Source organism: Musca autumnalis, unplaced genomic scaffold, assembly GCF_047663935.1.
Source record: "Musca autumnalis isolate F117 unplaced genomic scaffold, ASM4766393v1 scaffold_1, whole genome shotgun sequence".
In the NCBI taxonomy this organism is placed as follows: Eukaryota; Metazoa; Arthropoda; class Insecta; order Diptera; family Muscidae; genus Musca; species Musca autumnalis.
In genome coordinates this window covers 148,183,759-148,204,616 of record NW_027411644.1, presented here as the reverse complement: position 1 = coordinate 148,204,616, position 20,858 = coordinate 148,183,759, and the positions used below count along the sequence as shown (strand labels likewise).

Genomic DNA, 20,858 nt, shown 5'->3' with positions numbered 1-20,858 from the left:
GTAACCCCTTATACCCTAGACAGACGGCAGCGTTAATTTGCATTAATAACAGTATTTAATTTTGGCCTGACAGACGACAGTTTCTGCATTTACGAAACAGCTGATTGCTGTTTTGTTGTTGTTTGCAATGTATTTTTTGTTTTCCTTGTGTCTCAGAGCATGAATATGCTCCCTCCCCCATACGAATATGCGAAATAACTAAATGCCTTTTAAATGCAGCTCGATTTTGTGCATTAAGAATGTGGATAATGCACGAATTAATTTGAATTAAGGCAGTTAATGCAAATTAACGCTGCCGTCTGTCTAGGGTATTAATCAGCAATTTTTTGACTATTTTATGCAAAATATTCTTCACATTAAAACGTATTTGACATATAAGTTTAGTTTTCTTAAAAAAATTCAATGCAATGAAATATTGATAATGTTAATATTTTTGAAACCGGTTAAGCGACACAAATAACCGTTTTTAGTGACTTCAAAAAAGTTTGTCAAAAAAGCTCATATAGAAAATTTTTCAAAATATCCTTGTGCGTGAACTTTTTTATATCGAATCACCTTATAATTAAAATTGTATGTAATCTTAGGTAAAAACTCGTCAAAATATGATACGGGGATACGAGGTTGTTTTATCTATAAATGCACTAGAAACTTGAAAATAATTTTTCGCTTAGCCTCAATAATTATATTCTTCTTCATGATGGAATCTTTTAAATAAAACGCTTGCATTTAAATTAAAAATGGTGACAAAATAAAACGGCAAGCGTTTTTTTTAATGATTCCATCATGAAGAAGAATATAAATTTTGAGGCTAAGCGAAAAATTATTTTCAAGTTTCTAGTGCATTTATAGATAAAACAACCTCGTATCCCCGTATCATATTTTGACGAGTTTTTACCTAAGATTACATACAATTTTAATTATAAGGTGATTCGATATAAAAAAGTTCACGCACAAGGATATTTTGAAAAATTTTCTATATGAGCTTTTTTGACAAACTTTTTTGAAGTCACTAAAAACGGTTATTTGTGTCGCTTAACCGGTTTCAAAAATATTAACATTATCAATATTTCATTGCATTGAATTTTTTTAAGAAAACTAAACTTATATGTCAAATACGTTTTAATGTGAAGAATATTTTGCATAAAATATTTTCTAGTTTCTAGTGCATTTATAGACTAAACATTGTATCTTAATTTTTTAAATTACTTTTTATTTATTTTGTAAAGTATAAGCTCGTAAATCCGAGTCAACTAATGTCATGTTCACACGAGAGTTTCAATTACGTTGTTCGCCTGTCGAACGACGTACACGAATTAACCCATTTCCATGACACCATTCGTAATTAACAGAAACATAAACAAAATTCCCTTCATTTTTGTTTACTTGTTTTCACGAAAATTTGAACCGAAAACACATAAAATATACATTAAATGAATAGGAAAAGCAATAGACTTTCATTCAAATGTATCTTCTATATTTAACTACACACTTTTCATTCATTTTTTTTTTCCATAAATTCTGAATAATTTTGTATTTCCAATATATTTTTATATGTTTCTATTTTCAAAATTAAAGAGAGAAAAATGTCAAAACAATGTTTGTGTATACAGACTTTCAGTTATTTGTTTCCTTTTTGTTTCTGATTTTTTACGCGATTTTGAACTAATGGACAAGAAATGTGTGTGGAATTAAGAAGGAAACACAACCATCTTCCTTCTGCATCTATATAAAAAGTTTAGTACATTAATTTTCATTCATCTTTTTAATTTTTTCTAAAAATTTTTGTGTTTTCAACAAATTTTTCAATTTTGAATTTAGACATGTCATAATTAATTTTTTTCGATAAATTCTCTCATTTGTTAGGGATGGGACATACTTATTCGTCGTTCAGAGAGTATTTCTAATCGAACAACGTAGAAAAATCGTCTTTCGTTCATAGAATTTTGTGTGGGGAAATATGTAATTTATTCATAGTTATGGGTCGAACAACGAATAGAGAACGAACGACGTACCGTGGAAACGGTCTAATGCCATGTTCATAACAGCATTTGAATCACGTCGTTCGTTCTCATAATTACGTACACGAATTAACCCGTTCATACGACATGGTACACAATTCAAAGCAACATGATTCATATTTTCATGGTTTTTGTTTACTGATTTTAAAGAAAGTTTCAACCAAAATACTGGTAAAATTATTTTATATGAACTGAAAAAATATTTATCCTTCTTGCAGATGTCTATTTAATATTAATTTCTATTATTTTCATTCATGTTTTCCATTTTTTCTCACAATTTTGGTGTTTTCAGTATATTTTTAAATTTTTCTATTTCAATAATTAACGAGAGAGAGACCTGCCAACATATCTTTTTGGTATACAGACATTCCGGCAGGCATTTGATTTTTGTTTCTAAATTTGTACGCGAATTTGAAACGATGGATAAGAAATGCAACTGCAATGGAAGAGAAGACAAAATTTGCTATGATGTGAATGTATACTAGTCGTTAAACTGTTTACTTTTCATTCATATTTTGCAGTTTTTCTAAAAAGTTTTGGATCTTTAATACATTTTTAATTTTTAATTTTTCCTGTCATAATTAATTTATTTCGATAAATTCTCTCATTTGTTAGAGATGGGACATATTTTATCGTCATTCTGAGAGTAATTTAAATTGAACAATGTACAAAAATCGTTGTTCGTTATCAAAATTTTGTATGGGAAATGAAGTAATTGTATCGTAATTTGGGGTCGAACAACGAATAGAGAGCGAATTACCGCTAGTCTGAACATGGCATAACATAGCCGACCAAGAAGAGCGAGCGCATAAATTGTTTATGAGTGGGTAAAATTACACTGACAGAACAGGGTGATGATTTTCATATTGAGTGTGAAATGAAAAATATATTGTTGGCGCGTTCGCTTTGTATGACTTAAATTAAAAATAATATAAATAACTTCATAATTTGAAAAGTATATTTGTTCATATGTTAATTTTTTTGAGAGAAAAAACAAATTGTATATAAAAATGATTTTTTAAGACTTTCTAAGCATACATACCATGGCAGAACTACCAGGTAGTGGTATCACAAAAGCTGATCGAATGTGTAATGTCAAATCCCTTTATAACAAAATTATTTTTGTTGTAATTTCCCAAACAACATAAAGAAAGTTTTGACATAACATATTCAAAATTTTATGATGCCACTACCTGGGTAATTGTGCCATGATACATACATTTTTTATTGTTGCATTGCAGACGAGGCATTCTGCGTCATTAAAAATATTAATACAAAACAAAAAATCATTTTCAAATTCTTCCCTCCACATATTTGCTGTACAACTGCAAAATGTTTTCAGTGTACCCAAAAAAAAAAAAAAAACAAATAAAGCGGCATCAACCTGCTTGCATGACATTCAGTACAAGACTGAAGAAAAAAATCAAAACATTTGCTCTCTTACTTTGCGTTCGGGTCGCGTGTGTGTGATTTGCCGAAAAACTTCGTAACCATATCAATACCAACGAACGGGTTTGGTCTATAATATGCTTTAAAACAGACATGACCAAAAAGAGAACGGAGAAAATTCAAAATATTGACAACTTATAACAGTGTGTTAGTAAGTTTGTATTCACGCAAGCTATAAAACAATAACAAATCAAAACATTTGTTCTCTTTTGTACGCTCTTTCTGTGCATTCGGGTCGTGTGTGTGTAAATTGCCGAAAATCATCGACACCGCCGTGCCAAAGAAGAACACATTTGCTTTAAAATATGTTATAACTTTTAAATTCTAGCAAACAAATAAGAAATAACTTTTTTAATTCTGACAATAATATTTATGTGCTTTTTCTCAACAAACTTACCTTGTAGCATTTGGACCGACTGAATTTTCGGCCATGCAAAAGACGGCATGAAGATTTTCCTTAAATCCACATTTGACAGCTGCATAAAATGCACCAAGAATTGCTGCCGCTCCACCGCAATCACGCTTCATTCCGGGCATCGCAGTCTTACCCTTAATGCTGAGGCCGCCAGTGTCGTAAACAATCCCCTTACCAACTAATGCTATAGTTTCTTGGGCACCTTTTGGTTCATGCGACAATACTACCAATGCAGGTGGCACAGCAGCAGCCTTTCCAACACCATAGATGCCACCGAAACCACGTTCTCGCAATTCTTCACCTCTTATTACTAATGGTTTGATATTAAGTTCGCTGCCAATCTTCTCGGCCTCTTGGATGAAATGGTCAACATTCATTTCATTGCATGGTGTATCAACAATGCGAGCAGCTAACTGAACGCCCTTGGCAGCTACCTCTAAACAGCAAATTTCAGAGGCATCTAACGGAGTCTCGGAAACAGATCCATCCTTTTCAATAATAACGAATTCAATACTGACTACAGAATTATCACAAGCATTCTTCATTGGTACATCTTGATCGTTACCACGGTTATAAGATGGACTGCTAGCATTGTTTGTAGTCTTACGGGAGTATAAGGAAAACGCACGAACCACAGCACAGGCACTAGCAAATAGATCTGCCCTTTCGCAAACGATGACAATACTTTCTTCGTTTACATTGAGAACGTTATTCTTTACCAAGCGTGTAATAGCATGAGCGCGTGATGGTGTGTTGTGACGTGAACACTTAAGGGGTACAGCAGCAACTGTTGCTACGTCCAAATACAATGATATTTTATCCGTTGGCGAAGGATGTAAACAGGATACGGCCTTATTAAAAGTATCCTCTGTGACACGAGGTTCCAATTTGCAAGCAACATCGGAAAATTTCAGTAAATTCAAATGTTTTAGTTGGCCAATAATCAATACTGGCTTGAAATGAGGATCACTTTTTGTAAGAGATGGATTGAACTTTAAATCAATTGCCATCTGAAATGAAACAAAACATGCACACACATTAATTAACTTATAATATAATTTTTTTTTTTAATTTCTGAATCGCTAAATAAATCCCGTTCTATTAATTTATAACAAATCTTACATTCGGCTCGTTGAGTTGCCGTTCCCACATGTTCAACCAGTTAGTTAAAAAACTTGACTAATTGCACATGTCGAACCAAATTTAATTAATCTTAACCCTTATCTGTGATTAAAGTCTTATATTTCATTCAGGTAGCAGTAAACTTTATCGTATCGCAATTGAAAAGAATCTTTGGAGAACCATTACTCGGCATCAGATAAGTACACATACATACATTTAATGATAAGAAATAAAGCGTTTGTCTATAAATAAATATGCATCTTAAAATGTAGTGAAACACTCATATTCATAAAAAATATATATTTATATACGCTTCCGTATGGCATTCACTATCAAAAAGAAAATAAAAATCACATTGAAATCGCAGCGTTATTGATTAATTTGTACATACCGATGGGTATACCCAAGATAAGATCTAATATAATAACCTTCTCTATACGAGTAATTCCAGACAAGACAATTTTAGCTTTATCATTTTAATAAAAAAAAATCGCAAGGTGTGTCATGGCGCTTGGTACTTGGGTCACTTTTTTTGGCCGAAAAATAACCACTTATTTGGCGCGACATGCCATTGATAAAATAATGGGCTACTAAGTGGTTTTGTAATGATTATTTTTGATAGGTAGTAGTAGTGTAGTATTCCTATCATGGATAATTGCAATTAAGATAAAACTGCTATGTATGGTGTGTCAATTTGCTCAGGCAGATATTAGATAGAAAACGGCTCAGACTCCAGTGTTCACAGCAAAAAGCCTCTAATTAAAATTCGCATAAGCTTAGAACTATTGCAGTCTTTCATGCAGAAATTTTAACTGTCAGGGAAACAAATGATGTTCTGATTCAAAGGGCGGTGAACATTAATGTAGATAGTCATACTACCCTATAGGCCTTGAAGTCATGGACCATTGATATACATATGAACGTAATTTCATTGCGCTTTGTTGTTGTTCCCAGACAAAGCAATATAGAGGGAAAAGAACAAACTGATGATCTTAATCAGAATAACCGAGGGTGTTTGTCAGTTCTTTACCGGGCGCTTCCCCGCCGGCGGATAGGGGTAGGTGGATCGTCATACTACTCTACCCTAAACAAGGCAAATCAGTTGTGACATCACCAGTCTGGACTGCGCAAAAAATTACCCAGGGCCTACATAACGCTGTGTTATTTTGAACTGCCTGCGAGTCACCCCTCGTCGTCATCAAGTGGTAATGAGCAAACATCTCCCACAGATGTTGGTGCCTTGGCATCTGTGGTCGAAGATACCCTACAAGTACAGAAAATAAAAGAAAAAGGGAGGAGTAGTCAGGGAAGATTAGGGAGAGATTTACCTTGACCCTACCATCAGAGACTGGGAGCGACCCTGACTCCGAATCCGACAGCCACCGTTGTGGAAAACCACAATAAAAGGGATGTTCAAAAGATGGTAGAAGAAGACAGCGAAAGTATCGCAAAACTTACAACGAAAAATGTGGGATGAACTGGAGCTCAACGACGGAAGTTTAAGAAGGACTATGTCCGAATGAACAGAGAACAGCGGGTGTTTAGGTGATAGCTCAGAAAGGCCGCAGAGAATAGTTGTTGTTTGTGGAGATGAGAATGGTGATACAAACCCGATAAATAAAAGAGGAGAAAATAAAACACAAAGGTTTTCAGTTTGTATAAATAATAATATTGGTGTGGGTGATTTATTAAGGCGAAAAGTGCTGATGACTTTACCTTGTATTGGGTGAGACGCGTTACAATTCGCGAGTAAACCGAGAAGTACTTCCGGCAATCACTGCTTATTGGAAAGTTCTCACTACGATCCGAACTGAGCGAATACAGTTCCAGGGAGAAATTGCAGAGAAATTCCACTACCAAGAGAGTACTCTCTACGATCCGAGCTGAGCGAACATAGTCTCTGAGAAGATTTGTAGGACAATGATTGGAATTATCACCCTACGGTCCGCCGTAGGCGAATATAGTTTATCAGAGGGTTTGTAGAGAACACTTAAGGAAGGGAGGCCTCTCTGCGATCCGAACAAAGGCTCCCTGGAGATTTGTAGTGAAAATATCAATAGAGAGTTTCTAACTTAAACTTCCTCGGACGACGAGGATAATTTCTCAAAAAAAAACCATAAATCGAGTAAGAAGAAAAAGAGCTTCCCTCCCTCAAATGCTTCAAGCAAAAGGAAGAACGCCGCGTAGAACGTAGGGGAGCCGCCATCTACTTAGGCCAAGGTCGCAAGAAAGAACTACAGGAACGAACGGAGCGGTAAACTTTATCGTATCGCAATTGAAAAGAATCTTTGGAGAACCATTACTCGGCATCAGATAAGTACACATACATACATTTAATGATAAGAAATAAAGCGTTTGTCTATAAATAAATATGCATCTTAAAATGTAGTGAAACACTCATATTCATAAAAAATATATATTTATATACGCTTCCGTATGGCATTCACTATCAAAAAGAAAATAAAAATCACATTGAAATCGCAGCGTTATTGATTAATTTGTACATACCGATGGGTATACCCAAGATAAGATCTAATATAATAACCTTCTCTATACGAGTAATTCCAGACAAGACAATTTTAGCTTTATCATTTTAATAAAAAAAAATCGCAAGGTGTGTCATGGCGCTTGGTACTTGGGTCACTTTTTTTGGCCGAAAAATAACCACTTATTTGGCGCGACATGCCATTGATAAAATAATGGGCTACTAAGTGGTTTTGTAATGATTATTTTTGATAGGTAGTAGTAGTGTAGTATTCCTATCATGGATAATTGCAATTAAGATAAAACTGCTATGTATGGTGTGTCAATTTGCTCAGGCAGATATTAGATAGAAAACGGCTCAGACTCCAGTGTTCACAGCAAAAAGCCTCTAATTAAAATTCGCATAAGCTTAGAACTATTGCAGTCTTTCATGCAGAAATTTTAACTGTCAGGGAAACAAATGATGTTCTGATTCAAAGGGCGGTGAACATTAATGTAGATAGTCATACTACCCTATAGGCCTTGAAGTCATGGACCATTGATATACATATGAACGTAATTTCATTGCGCTTTGTTGTTGTTCCCAGACAAAGCAATATAGAGGGAAAAGAACAAACTGATGATCTTAATCAGAATAACCGAGGGTGTTTGTCAGTTCTTTACCGGGCGCTTCCCCGCCGGCGGATAGGGGTAGGTGGATCGTCATACTACTCTACCCTAAACAAGGCAAATCAGTTGTGACATCACCAGTCTGGACTGCGCAAAAAATTACCCAGGGCCTACATAACGCTGTGTTATTTTGAACTGCCTGCGAGTCACCCCTCGTCGTCATCAAGTGGTAATGAGCAAACATCTCCCACAGATGTTGGTGCCTTGGCATCTGTGGTCGAAGATACCCTACAAGTACAGAAAATAAAAGAAAAAGGGAGGAGTAGTCAGGGAAGATTAGGGAGAGATTTACCTTGACCCTACCATCAGAGACTGGGAGCGACCCTGACTCCGAATCCGACAGCCACCGTTGTGGAAAACCACAATAAAAGGGATGTTCAAAAGATGGTAGAAGAAGACAGCGAAAGTATCGCAAAACTTACAACGAAAAATGTGGGATGAACTGGAGCTCAACGACGGAAGTTTAAGAAGGACTATGTCCGAATGAACAGAGAACAGCGGGTGTTTAGGTGATAGCTCAGAAAGGCCGCAGAGAATAGTTGTTGTTTGTGGAGATGAGAATGGTGATACAAACCCGATAAATAAAAGAGGAGAAAATAAAACACAAAGGTTTTCAGTTTGTATAAATAATAATATTGGTGTGGGTGATTTATTAAGGCGAAAAGTGCTGATGACTTTACCTTGTATTGGGTGAGACGCGTTACAATTCGCGAGTAAACCGAGAAGTACTTCCGGCAATCACTGCTTATTGGAAAGTTCTCACTACGATCCGAACTGAGCGAATACAGTTCCAGGGAGAAATTGCAGAGAAATTCCACTACCAAGAGAGTACTCTCTACGATCCGAGCTGAGCGAACATAGTCTCTGAGAAGATTTGTAGGACAATGATTGGAATTATCACCCTACGGTCCGCCGTAGGCGAATATAGTTTATCAGAGGGTTTGTAGAGAACACTTAAGGAAGGGAGGCCTCTCTGCGATCCGAACAAAGGCTCCCTGGAGATTTGTAGTGAAAATATCAATAGAGAGTTTCTAACTTAAACTTCCTCGGACGACGAGGATAATTTCTCAAAAAAAAAACCATAAATCGAGTAAGAAGAAAAAGAGCTTCCCTCCCTCAAATGCTTCAAGCAAAAGGAAGAACGCCGCGTAGAACGTAGGGGAGCCGCCATCTACTTAGGCCAAGGTCGCAAGAAAGAACTACAGGAACGAACGGAGCGGAGAGAGAACCTTGGAAATGAAGATGTATACACTCGCTGTTTGCATCGAAATCGAAGGCGCCTTCAAAACGTCAGCACGGAATCGCTGATCCACTCCTTAGACAAGTTTCAGCTAGATCGGTCCCTGAGAAACTGGATAAATCACATTCCGTAAAGAAAGAAACAAGGTTGACCAAGGAACGTGAAAATGTGAAAATATTGCAAAAAGTCCAGAGTGTGCTGCTTAAGCGTTAGGAGGGCAATGAGGACTACACAACTAATGATTAATTTAAAGGTATTTCTATTTCTATTGGAATGGTAGCAGAATATACTAATTTTGTGACCGGTACTGTAACTAAAAGTTAGAACTTACTTTTCTACTCAACAAACGTTTAATCAAACTTTTTGTTAATTCAATAAAAATGCAATCTGCAAAAAATAATATATACCACGTTTTAAATATGACTGATCTTATCGGGCAACTTCTATACGTTTCATTGAGCTCATACAAAGAGGTCAACATTTGAAATTATCAGTAATTTGATTTCAGTAGTCTAACCTAGTACACAGATATGTACATATGTACGTCACATGCCATGACAAACAAAGAATAGACTTGGCTATCATCGATTGCAACAAAGAATACTCAACAACGAGTTTTGAGAAAGTTTCTTTTAAAATAACTCAGTATGTATGTACATTAGGATTTAAACTTTTTTTAACATTAAAAATTCTACCGTGTAGCCGCGCACAAAAGAGATTATTTCTTATCTGTACTACTGCGAGGAGGATCCCAAGTAGTTTAAAATATTAAGTGTTTTTACTAACAATTATTACCATGATGATAGGAAATTTATTCGAAGCAAAATGCACGAAAACAAATGTGTATCGAGATTGAACAAGCGCTGCAATAAACCTACTCTACATCTTTGTTTTTTGGATACGTTATTGTTGTGTTTTAGTTAAGCTTATAATACATTTGCATATAACTGGATTTAATAAACCCACGGGATTTCAATTATCAATTTCACTGCTTAGACGTCATAAAGAATATTAAGCCGTCAAAAAGCTCTAATGCAAACGGCGTTTTACACTCAGCCAAATTAAGATGAGTCCATAGGAAAGCCTTGAACTCCGGTGATTTTGTATACATTTTCAGGGTGATTGTGCATGTAAACTCCCCGTGAGTTTTGTCTTTCTCCCGTTTCAACTTAAAGGAAAAAAGTGAGAAAACTTACTGGGAATTGATATTCATAATTAAGGTAGGTATGTCCGTAGTAAATATTTTACTTTTTGGAACGTTTTAGTTGCGAAAATTCCCCCTTATGGTACTGGAGTGTTGATATTTTGTGTTCAAAAATGTTATGTCCCTAATGTACATATTGTATTTGTCTTGAAATATGCAAACAACCGCAAAATTGATTGCCAAAACAAACACTTGTTTATTTATAGAAAAAGCATCTGCTGTTGTCATCGCTAGCTAACCAAGATATGTATTTTGTAGTGCACTGAACTGACTGATATGTACCAAAAAATGCAAAAGACTAATGGCGAATATTTTGGAAGATATTTAAAACATCACACATCAACCAATTCACAAAGAACCTACAAATACAAACTCACAAGTTATGTCTGAGTTGTGAATTTTAAGAGATAAATAGAAATGTATTTTAATTTCAAAGTACTAACCTTGGAACAGTTTGTTGCTTTCCACGTCGGTGCAGCTGAAGTTGAAGTGTACGCGTATGATGGTGATGGTGCTGTACGAAGTGCTGCTCCTGCTCCAGATCCTCCTTCGTGTCGAACAAAGAAGTTTATTATTTTCAATTTTAGAGCTTTATTTAAACTTGGAAATTTTTTAAAATGCATTAACGCAAACGGCTACTAATATACTGGAACTTGATTGAGGGAAGCGATAATCGCTTTGCGATCCCTCTGTTTCTATTTGTTTATAAACAAGCAATTAAACAAATAAAAATTGCACCAAATGAATTTCGCAAAATGGATCTGTAGATCGAAAGATGAACCAGACCAGGTGGATCTGTAGATCGAAAAATAACGGACCAGATGGATCTGTAGATCGAAAAATAACGGTTCAGATAGTCCCAGTAAACACCCAGCAAACAATTTTGGAAGTTGTGCAATTGGAGTTATGAGCTCTGTTCCTTTACGTGCAAGAATCTTCAAGTTTTACAACTTTTTACTCGAAAAGCGTTCCTTAACTTCAGACACCGTACAATTCATATGGAAGCAGATTACAACTTTTGCTACTTTTGCCGGTTTTACCACTTTCAAAAGTAAAGGAACAGACCAATGATTTCACAACGCCTTTCGATGTACTCCAACAGAGTTATGAAAAATGCACTCTGTTCGATACATTTTATAAGCAGTTGCTGTAAAGATCCCTACAGAAAAAACAGTTGGTTGATCCCTACACATTTCTTCAAAAGATAAACGAGAGTGTATACATTTCGAAGAATTTGTAATAAATTAAAGAAATAAATAAAAATAAAGAAATAACAACTTATGTTGCGAACATTTTTGCGGTAATTCACGAGACGGAAATGTTTAATGGAGTGGAGTTGGAGTCCATGTCGAAAGCTGAGCTAGCGATGGGAAGGCAACATAAAAAACTTTAGGATGATGAAAGAAAATCAGATGCGCTTGGATTAAATCGAGAACGGAGGAAGTAAGCTCAAATGTGATTGAATTTAATGGAAACTTTTTTTAATTTGTGTTTATATAATAAAGTTCTTTGTGTTCTTGTTTTGCACTAATAATAAATGCATTTTATTTATTTTGGGATATTTCGCAATGGCTTGCATTTTAATTGCATCTTTAGACTGATTAAAAATGCAATCCGAAGAACGAATATAAATTCAATCCAAAGCACAGCATCTTAAGCAGTGATTTGGATCGAAAATGGAGTGTATCCAAGCTGTGTAGCTCTTGTAAAATTCATAAGTGAATTCATAGAAAAAGATGTACTCCAACGGCATATGTACCGTACACTTGTAGTGATTCAACTGCATCCGCGGATGCAAACTTTTTGCTGGGCAGTTTTATATTATATGCCTTTACCAGAACTCCAATATAGAATATAACGCGCTCTATTCTCATCTGTACAAAAGAAAAGAGCTTCGTTCCAGTACTTTTTTAATGATAAAAGTGTCAAAGTCGAGTTCCACATACACATTTTTCCAAAATGTACGGGAGCGGAAAAATGGCAGAAACTTCATAGCCCTGTTCCTTTACGTTCAAGAATCTTCAAGTTTTACAACTTTTTACTCGAAAAGCGTTCCTTTACTTCAGACACAATACAATTCATATGGAAGCAGTTTTCAACTTTTACTACTTTTGCCGGTTTTACCATTTTCAGAAGTAAAGGAACAGACCACATGACAACTGAAACAAATGTCAAAGTCGACGTATCAGCCAATCCGAAGCCGGCAAACATGTTGCACATTTTGCTCGCCCAAATTTGTCGTGTAAAAATTTTCTAAAGAAAAAGCTATTCAGCGCCATTTTTGTTCAAAGAGAAGTGAACATTTTGCAACTTTAGCTTTGTTCCCGTACTTTTTAATAGTAAAACTCGTAAAAGAGAGAAAAATTGTTGTCACACAAAAGTTTTTTCAAAATGTTCGGGAACGCAAAAATGGAAAAAACGTCAAAAAAGCTGGAACAGATGTCAAAGTCGGCGTACCAGCCAATCAGACGCCGGCATCCATGTTACTATTTTTTACACGCTCAAATTTGTAGAGTAATGCTTGGTTTACATTTACGAAATCCACTCGATTTCAACTGTCAAATCCATAGGTTAAACGTCAAATGAAATCCAGATGAGATTTCATTTGACGTTTGAGCTATGGAATTGACAGTTGAAATCGAGTGGATTTCGTAAATGTAAACTTAGCATTAGCATAAAAAGTTTTTGAAGAGAGCGTCATTCAGTGACATTTTTGTTTAAAGAGAAGTGAACATTTTACAATTTTTTTGTGTACGGGAACGGGTAAAATGTGTAACCCTGCGTTTACACATGACAGGACAGTTGAGTACATATATTGATTGTCAAAAACCCAAAACTTGCCTCTGTGACGCAGGCGTCCAAACAACTGCAAAAACAATTATAGAATTATGAATGAAAATCGTCGATTTCTTTTTGTTTTCCGTTCACATATTTTCTGTTTGTTCATGTTTTTTTGTTTTCAACACATTTCAATTTCTATCTCACTTATTTTTACAAAAAATGTCAAAATTTTGTTAACCCGGCTGTCTGTGAAAAAACGATGGACAGCTGGGAGACAACCAACAAATGTATGTATGTGTTAGTAAATCAGAGTTTTATTTGCAGACAGTCTGTCTTGTGTAAACGTCTAGTAAGTCGTAAAAATTGTAAAAACTTTTTAGTTCTGGAACAAAGCTTTTTTTGGTGTACAGGAACGCATTTCGGGCAAAAATGTGTTAAATGTGTAAAAACTTTTTAGTTCTGGAACGAAATTAATGAAAACAGCTGTACAGAGTATATGTACAAAGTATTTGCAAGTTCTTGCAAGTACTTGCAACAACTTCTCATTTCTCTTTAATTGAACAAGTTTGTTATCGATCAGCATTTTTTAATGTGCCATTTTCACGGTACGTCGTTCGTTCTCCATTCGTTGTTCGGCCAATAACTACGAATAAAATACTTATTTCCCCACACAAAATTTTATGAACGAACGACGATTTTTCTACGTTGTTCGATTAGAAATACTCTCTAAACGACGAATAAGTATGTCCCATCCCTAAAAGCCCGATTCCACGGTACGTCGTTCGTTCTCTATTTATTGTTCGACCCATAACTCCGAATAAATTACTTATTTCCCACACAGAATTCTATGAACGAACGACGATCTTTCTACGTTGTTCGATTAGAAATACTCTCTGAACGACGAATAAGTATGACCCATCCCTAACACACATGGTAGAACAAATACAAGGTAAAGTTAATACTACAACAAATACAACTCGAACAACAACCACAAAGGAATTTGTTTTTGTTTGGAGCGTTAGTGTCAAATATAAATGTAAACAAAATAAGGAAATGTCTATAAATTATTGGAATTTAAAAAACTAATAATTTTTCACATTTGATTGAATATTTTGAAAAACATAAATGAAAACTCGTTAGATTTTCAGTTTGAATGTTTCCATATCATTCCACTAAATGCACAATATCACGCAGGAAGTAGAATTCTTGCAAAAATGTTTGGGGTCGCTCGTAATTCATTGAAAAAAGAGAAGCTGTTTCAATCTTTTGTTTTTGAAAACAAGAAGCACATGTTTATTAGGGCTTTATTATTTTCAAGTTTAACAAAATACCACACATATTAACAAATATTGTACCGCCTCTATAAGCGGTGTTTTAGTGTGCGGCATGTCGGTTGGACCTGGAGGACGTTACATGTCAATGATTTGAAGCCGTCTTTATGGGAAATAGTTTTTTTTTTCTGATGAATAAATTTGTTCTTGAAAAATATATATCCCTAATATACATTGAACATAGAAATAAATACATAAAATGTCGAATGGAATTTGACACTAACACTACAACCCAGTTCAGTCAGCTGGGTATTGCTGCTACCTTTTCTTGTTCTACCATGCCTAACACATGATCGAAAAATTAATTATGACATGTCTAAATTCAAAATTGAAAAATTTGTTGAAAACACAAAAGTTTTTAGAAAAAATAAAAAAGATGAATGAAAATTAATGAACTAAACATTTTATTTAGATGCAGAAGGAAGAAGATTGTGTTTCCTTCTTAATTCCACACACATTTCTTGTCCATTAGTTCAAAATCGCGAAAAAAAAAATTCAGAAACAAAAAGGAAACAAATAACTGAAAGTCTGGATACACTAGAGATGCACAAAACAGTACTCTAGCGTAATGCTATGTTTACATTTACGAAATCCACTCGATTTCATCTGTCAAATCCATAGGTTAAACGTCAAATGAAATCCAATTGATTTCAGATGAGATTTCATTTGACGTTTGAGCTATGGAATTGACAGATGAAATCGAGTGGATTTCTTAAATGTAAACTTAGCATAAATTTCATTTCGTTTCATATATGGCCTGTTCCCGTTCTTTATAAAGTGGTAAAAGTCTTAAAAGTTGTAAAAGTCGTAAACGATTTTCATATAAATTTTGTGTACGGGAACGCAAAATGTGTAATACGGCGTTTATATTATAGTTTTTTGCAGGGTTAACCTTCTTTATGAGGATTTGTTTGAAGTATATACAATGGAAATGACATTTGAAACCCAGACCCACTGGGTTAACCTTGTTATATATAAACGGCCTATAAAAGTGGTAAAAATTGTAAAAACTTTTTAGTTCTGGAACAAAGCTATATTGTCACATATATTAAGTCTGTCTGGTTACTTTCCCAGCAAGAATTGTCCAGCAAGAACTTTCTCAGAGAGTAAGGGGTTTTTATTCTCTTTTGCTAGAAAATTGAAAAAAGTAAACAGACACCTTCCCAGCAAAAACAAGCAAGCAATCAGCTGACTTTACAAAACAGAACAATTTGTCCGCCAATAAAGGAAGCACACACGTTGTATTTTATTGAAAATGAAACAAAAAAGTATTTTTCCACTTTACAAATTTGTTATCCATAAAACAATACAATTAGACAATGTTATTTCCACAATAAAATTGTTATGTTAACCTTGTATAACAACGGCGTAAGCCGCTGCGTATACGACGTCGTGATTGTGTGCAATACAGCACACAGTCATCGTGTGTTCCTCTTCACACAATTTTTGTTTTTCTTTTTTGTCGATGTGGCATCACTGCTAATTGCAAATGTCAGGCACCAAAGGCAATGACAAATTGCAATCATTCGAATAAAATTGTGGTGGCGGTAACATCCCTGAAAAGGAAAAAAAAAATAACAAAGTGTAATTCGTGAATATTGGGAAGTAAATCCCAACCTCACTCAATTCGCATAACGAATAAGTAATTTCCAATTGGGAAATTGTTTCATAGCCCCAAGTAAGGGTAAAATTATAAGAAATGGTGAGTTTAGTGGAAAAGAAAATTTGTTGAATTCAATTATAAAGAATTCATGTTTTTTTCCTGATTGCAGTTGTGAAATTCATAATTACACGTGTTGCCGCATTTGTGCACTATAACCTCGCTTAATTAGTGCAACGGCGAACAAATTAGTTGAGGAAAACCAACCATCGTTTTAGCCCGCTTTATGGAACAATTAAACAATTTGCAATAAAAAGGAAAATTAAATCCGCCACCACAGCCTAGAATTTTTTTTGTCGGCCATTATCCACGTTGTGTAACTAACGTTACATTAAGCCACCACAACCACCTCGAAAAAATAGAACTTTCTGGAACTTTTTGCCAGCATTCCCGTTTGCGACACAATAGAAGGAAGCCACAACTCACAGAACCACCTTCACACAAAAGCATCCATTAACAACATTGTGATTGCCGCCATTTTATACACAATTTCAATCTGCATTAGAGAGGAGATGTTAATCCAAATTAAGGGTAATGCCTACCCTCCAACTGTAAGTACGCAATATAACACACAGATATAGTCGGTGCAACCATCCTGCTCCTTCCTGGTAACCCATACCAACCAGTTACAGACCGGGAGGTGTGGGGCCAGTCTTTTTTTTTTTTTGCTGTTTTCCTCGACGGTGAAGCCGAGTAGTCATCTTTATATTTTGGAAACCAGTTCCTACATCCAGCCCTCGACGTCAGCAGAGCAAATTATTTATTTCTTTCTCTTTTTAAGTATTCTCTTGGCATTGCACTTTGTATGCACACATACATAGCCATAGCCCTGTATGTATGTGTATAAGAAATTAATGTTGTTGTTGGACCTGTAACGGTTCGTCTCCGCGTGCAAAAAAGAAGATGAAGATAATCATGAAAGCTTTGCAATAACGGTTATTTCCTACAATAGTGATTCTTGTGGATGGATATTTCGAAGTTTTTTTCTGTTATTTGGTTAAATAATTTCGAGTGCGACTTTTCTTAAGCAAACAAAAGAACCTACAACAGATTTCTCCTATCTTTGGAAACTTCGTTTAAAACTCCGCGCCTTCTGATAAAAAGCATTTAAGAAATTTTTATACGTCGAGACTACGTTGCAGGTCGACAGATTGTGATTATCGTATACCGTACAAATTTATTGGATGTTTTTATTGAATTTCGATCTTTAAGAATATTATGTTTACGATCCATAAACATCATCTTTATTTATAAATCATATCAATCGCATACCTCTGTTAAAATATACGCATATATAGACATATGTATACCCAATTTTAAGAATCTTTTCGACGTTAAATTGACCTGTGGTCAACCGAAACAGTAAATGATACTTTTTTTTGTTGATGCGGACATTTCCGATTTTTTTTTTGTTTATACCGCATATGGTATATATATGCATATGTTCTAATTGATAATTTTACCTGGTAATTATATAATGTCAATCCCATTACTTTGATCTCCGTCCATCTATCCTTACTGGATATTTACCTCATAATTTTATCCCCTGAGCTCATTAGGTAAAAAAATTGAGGGTAGTATTGAATATTTTGGTGCACAGTGGCACGAATGGGAATGACATGCAAAAACAAATTTGAATTTTGTATGTATTTCTGAACTGAATATAAATTGAATTGTTTTAATCGATTTTAAACTTATTATCAGTTAGATAATAATTGAATAGTGATTTACTATAAGACTACTTCTAAGCATTTATTGATTGTTCTTATTATAACGAATAGTTATAAATAAACATGTTTTGAATTTTGAAATTAATCATCATGAGGTTCTAATTGAACATTATAAGGTAAGGCAAAGGTAAGGGTCAGCCAAGCCAAATTATTGGGAGTCATCATCATCGATGAGACTCATTGGGGATTTTGTAGAAAATCCATTGGGAGGGCAAGGTAACCCAACAAACACCTTGGGTACCCATATCAACAACAACAACATCATATCATTTTTTTGAAATAAAGCATCCTGTTTGTGATTGTGAATTAATAATGAATCAATTTTGTTTATGGCTAGTCAGGAGTGGCCACTGAGCTAGACCGAATTTCTTCAATGGCAAGTGTATACCAGCGACATCTTGGTATGCCTCATCCCCCCGTTACACTCCGACTTAGTTACCTAACAATGGCGCCCAACGTACAAGCCAATGTCTTGGGTTCAACTCCCATCAATGGGAATTGTTCCTGAACATTAGGTGTATGAATTTTTGTTTGATTGGTTTTCAGTATGTCTTGAGTTGTTGTTATATTACAACATACCAATTGCGACTTAAGGTCAATTAAATTTTAACATCATTTCTTGAATTTCATCTTAAAGGAAAAGAGTTTTAGTCGTCTTGCAAGCCTGAGTTTATGTCAAGCTGCAATTTTGTGACAAAACTTCTACATTTCAAGATTCATACTTCGACTTTCTTTAAAGCTTTATAATATATTGTCATCTGCAGTTGATTATTTATGATCTTTTGCATGATTTGCTATATTATAGCTGCTTTAATATATTGATTTATTGGAATCGAAATTTTTGGGGAAAATTTTGACCACGCTTTTGGAAGATGATGAAGATTGTTTGTTGTTGTTGATTATACTTTTTTTTATCCTGGCTGATACCTTAACCTTCTACCAATTACCTTATACATTTTATGAAATATTTTTGACCCGAGATTAATGGAAATTTTTCTGGGAATTTTTGAGGATAAAGTTATTGATATTTATTCGATTGTTGGCACATTTAAGAATTATTAGTTTTCGTAATTATCTGGCACCTGCACTAGTAACAGCTTTTGGCAAACTTTTTTTGTTTCCGGTTTGAGATTTGATTATAGAGTTTCGTCGTGGGATGTTTTGAAAATTTTTTCCGATCGTTAGTTTGGATCTGTGGTTCATCAGTTTTAGTCAGTTTTTTTCTCAAAACTTTGTGATAGTTAATTACTATTCACTTTGCTTACATTTTCCGTGGTAGTTACCATTCTATTTCCGATTGCGTGAGGCATAGGGTCGTCGCCCTCAAGACATTTGTTGTTTTTTTTTTTATTTCTATTAAAAGACGGCAGGAGGGGTTTGATAGGCTCAAACTACCGATTGCTAGTTCTTACTTTTAAAATATATAAGCTTTAAGTAGTAATATATTTTTGTTTGTTTTCACGTACACACAGGGTGTACACAGAACTGGACTAACTGTACCCGAAGACTGGTCTTCAGTTCGACTCGAGGTCAGCTGAAGTACCTTAAGGTTGTAGGGGCGGTTAGTCTGGAGAGCCTTCGGACGACAGCGCTCAGCCTTGAGTTGGAGCATTTTCCGTAGGGCTGGTTGTTGTCTGGTTGTCGATTTCCCAGTGTATCTTTAGAAAGCCGTTCTATGCTTAACTAAAGATACACTGAAGAGACCTCGAGAAACTCTTTGAGGAAATTCTAACCGGCAACAATCACTCCTACGTTTGACAGTCTACCTCATAGAACAATAGGGGTAGGCGAAGAGAACTGAAGAGCCTATCGAAGTTCTATTTTTTTTCCCCTTTTACCAGCCAAGACTATTTATTCGAACTAATTTTACCCGGACTTACAAACTTTTACCCTGATCTACCACAGCCTAGATAATCTATTGTCTCAATTTATTCTGTTGTACAGAATTTCTGAGCATTTGTTCTGGTTTTGAGGAACTTTGCAAGATTTGTTGTTTTTTATTCGATTCTTTTCGAAACACCTGACCTGTTGTAGCCATTCAGTATTCTGGTTGTGTTTTGTTGCGTATGCGAATTTCAATATTGGAACATCCCTATATGAAATTGAGGACTTACGCGGTAGAAAGATAGGCGTATATCATTGCAAGGATTTACAGCACATGGTGCCAACAAAATAGTTGCCCGGCTTTAGCTTTTATGATTTTTTTTCCTGTTCAATTTTGAATCAGGGTCGCGGTTCTTCCCCACCCCTTAACATAACTCGGTTAACTTCCCGAATCAGTATGGCTTCGGCAGGCCTATGCCAACGTGTTCGGGTTTGTTATGTTAACCTTGTATAACAACGGCGTAAGCCGCTGCGTATACGACGTCGTGATTGTGTGCAATACAGCACACAGTCATCGTGTGTTCCTCTTCACACAATTTTTGTTTTTCTTTTTTGTCGATGTGGCATCACTGCTAATTGCAAATGTCAGGCACCAAAGGCAATGACAAATTGCAATCATTCGAATAAAATTGTGGTGGCGGTAACATCCCTGAAAAGGAAAAAAAATTAACAAAGTGTAATTCGTGAATATTGGGAAGTAAATCCCAACCTCACTCAATTCGCATAACGAATAAGTAATTTCCAATTGGGAAATTGTTTCATAGCCCCAAGTAAGGGTAAAATTATAAGAAATGGTGAGTTTAGTGGAAAAGAAAATTTGTTGAATTCAATTATAAAGAATTCATGTTTTTTTCCTGATTGCAGTTGTGAA

General features: G+C 35.2%; 1 protein-coding gene across 2 annotated transcripts in view; it reads right to left on the bottom strand.

Annotated features, from left to right (window-relative positions):
- Window positions 1-11,526, bottom strand: part of grsm (probable aminopeptidase NPEPL1 granny smith protein) — a 64,335-nt gene extending 52,809 nt beyond the window's left edge. The window contains exons 1-2 of one of the 2 annotated variants that reach the window (XM_073958120.1): window positions 11,045-11,526; window positions 3,865-4,892 (exon numbers count right to left, since the gene is read on the bottom strand). In XM_073958120.1, coding sequence (XP_073814221.1) covers window positions 3,865-4,892; window positions 11,045-11,224 — 1,208 coding nt within the window. In that variant the 5' untranslated portion in view covers window positions 11,225-11,526. Of the gene's footprint in view, window positions 1-3,864; window positions 4,893-5,004; window positions 5,156-11,044 lie in introns of those variants that run through there. The other variant, XM_073958121.1, reaches the window with a different exon arrangement.
- Window positions 11,527-20,858: the final 9,332 nt, after the last annotated feature.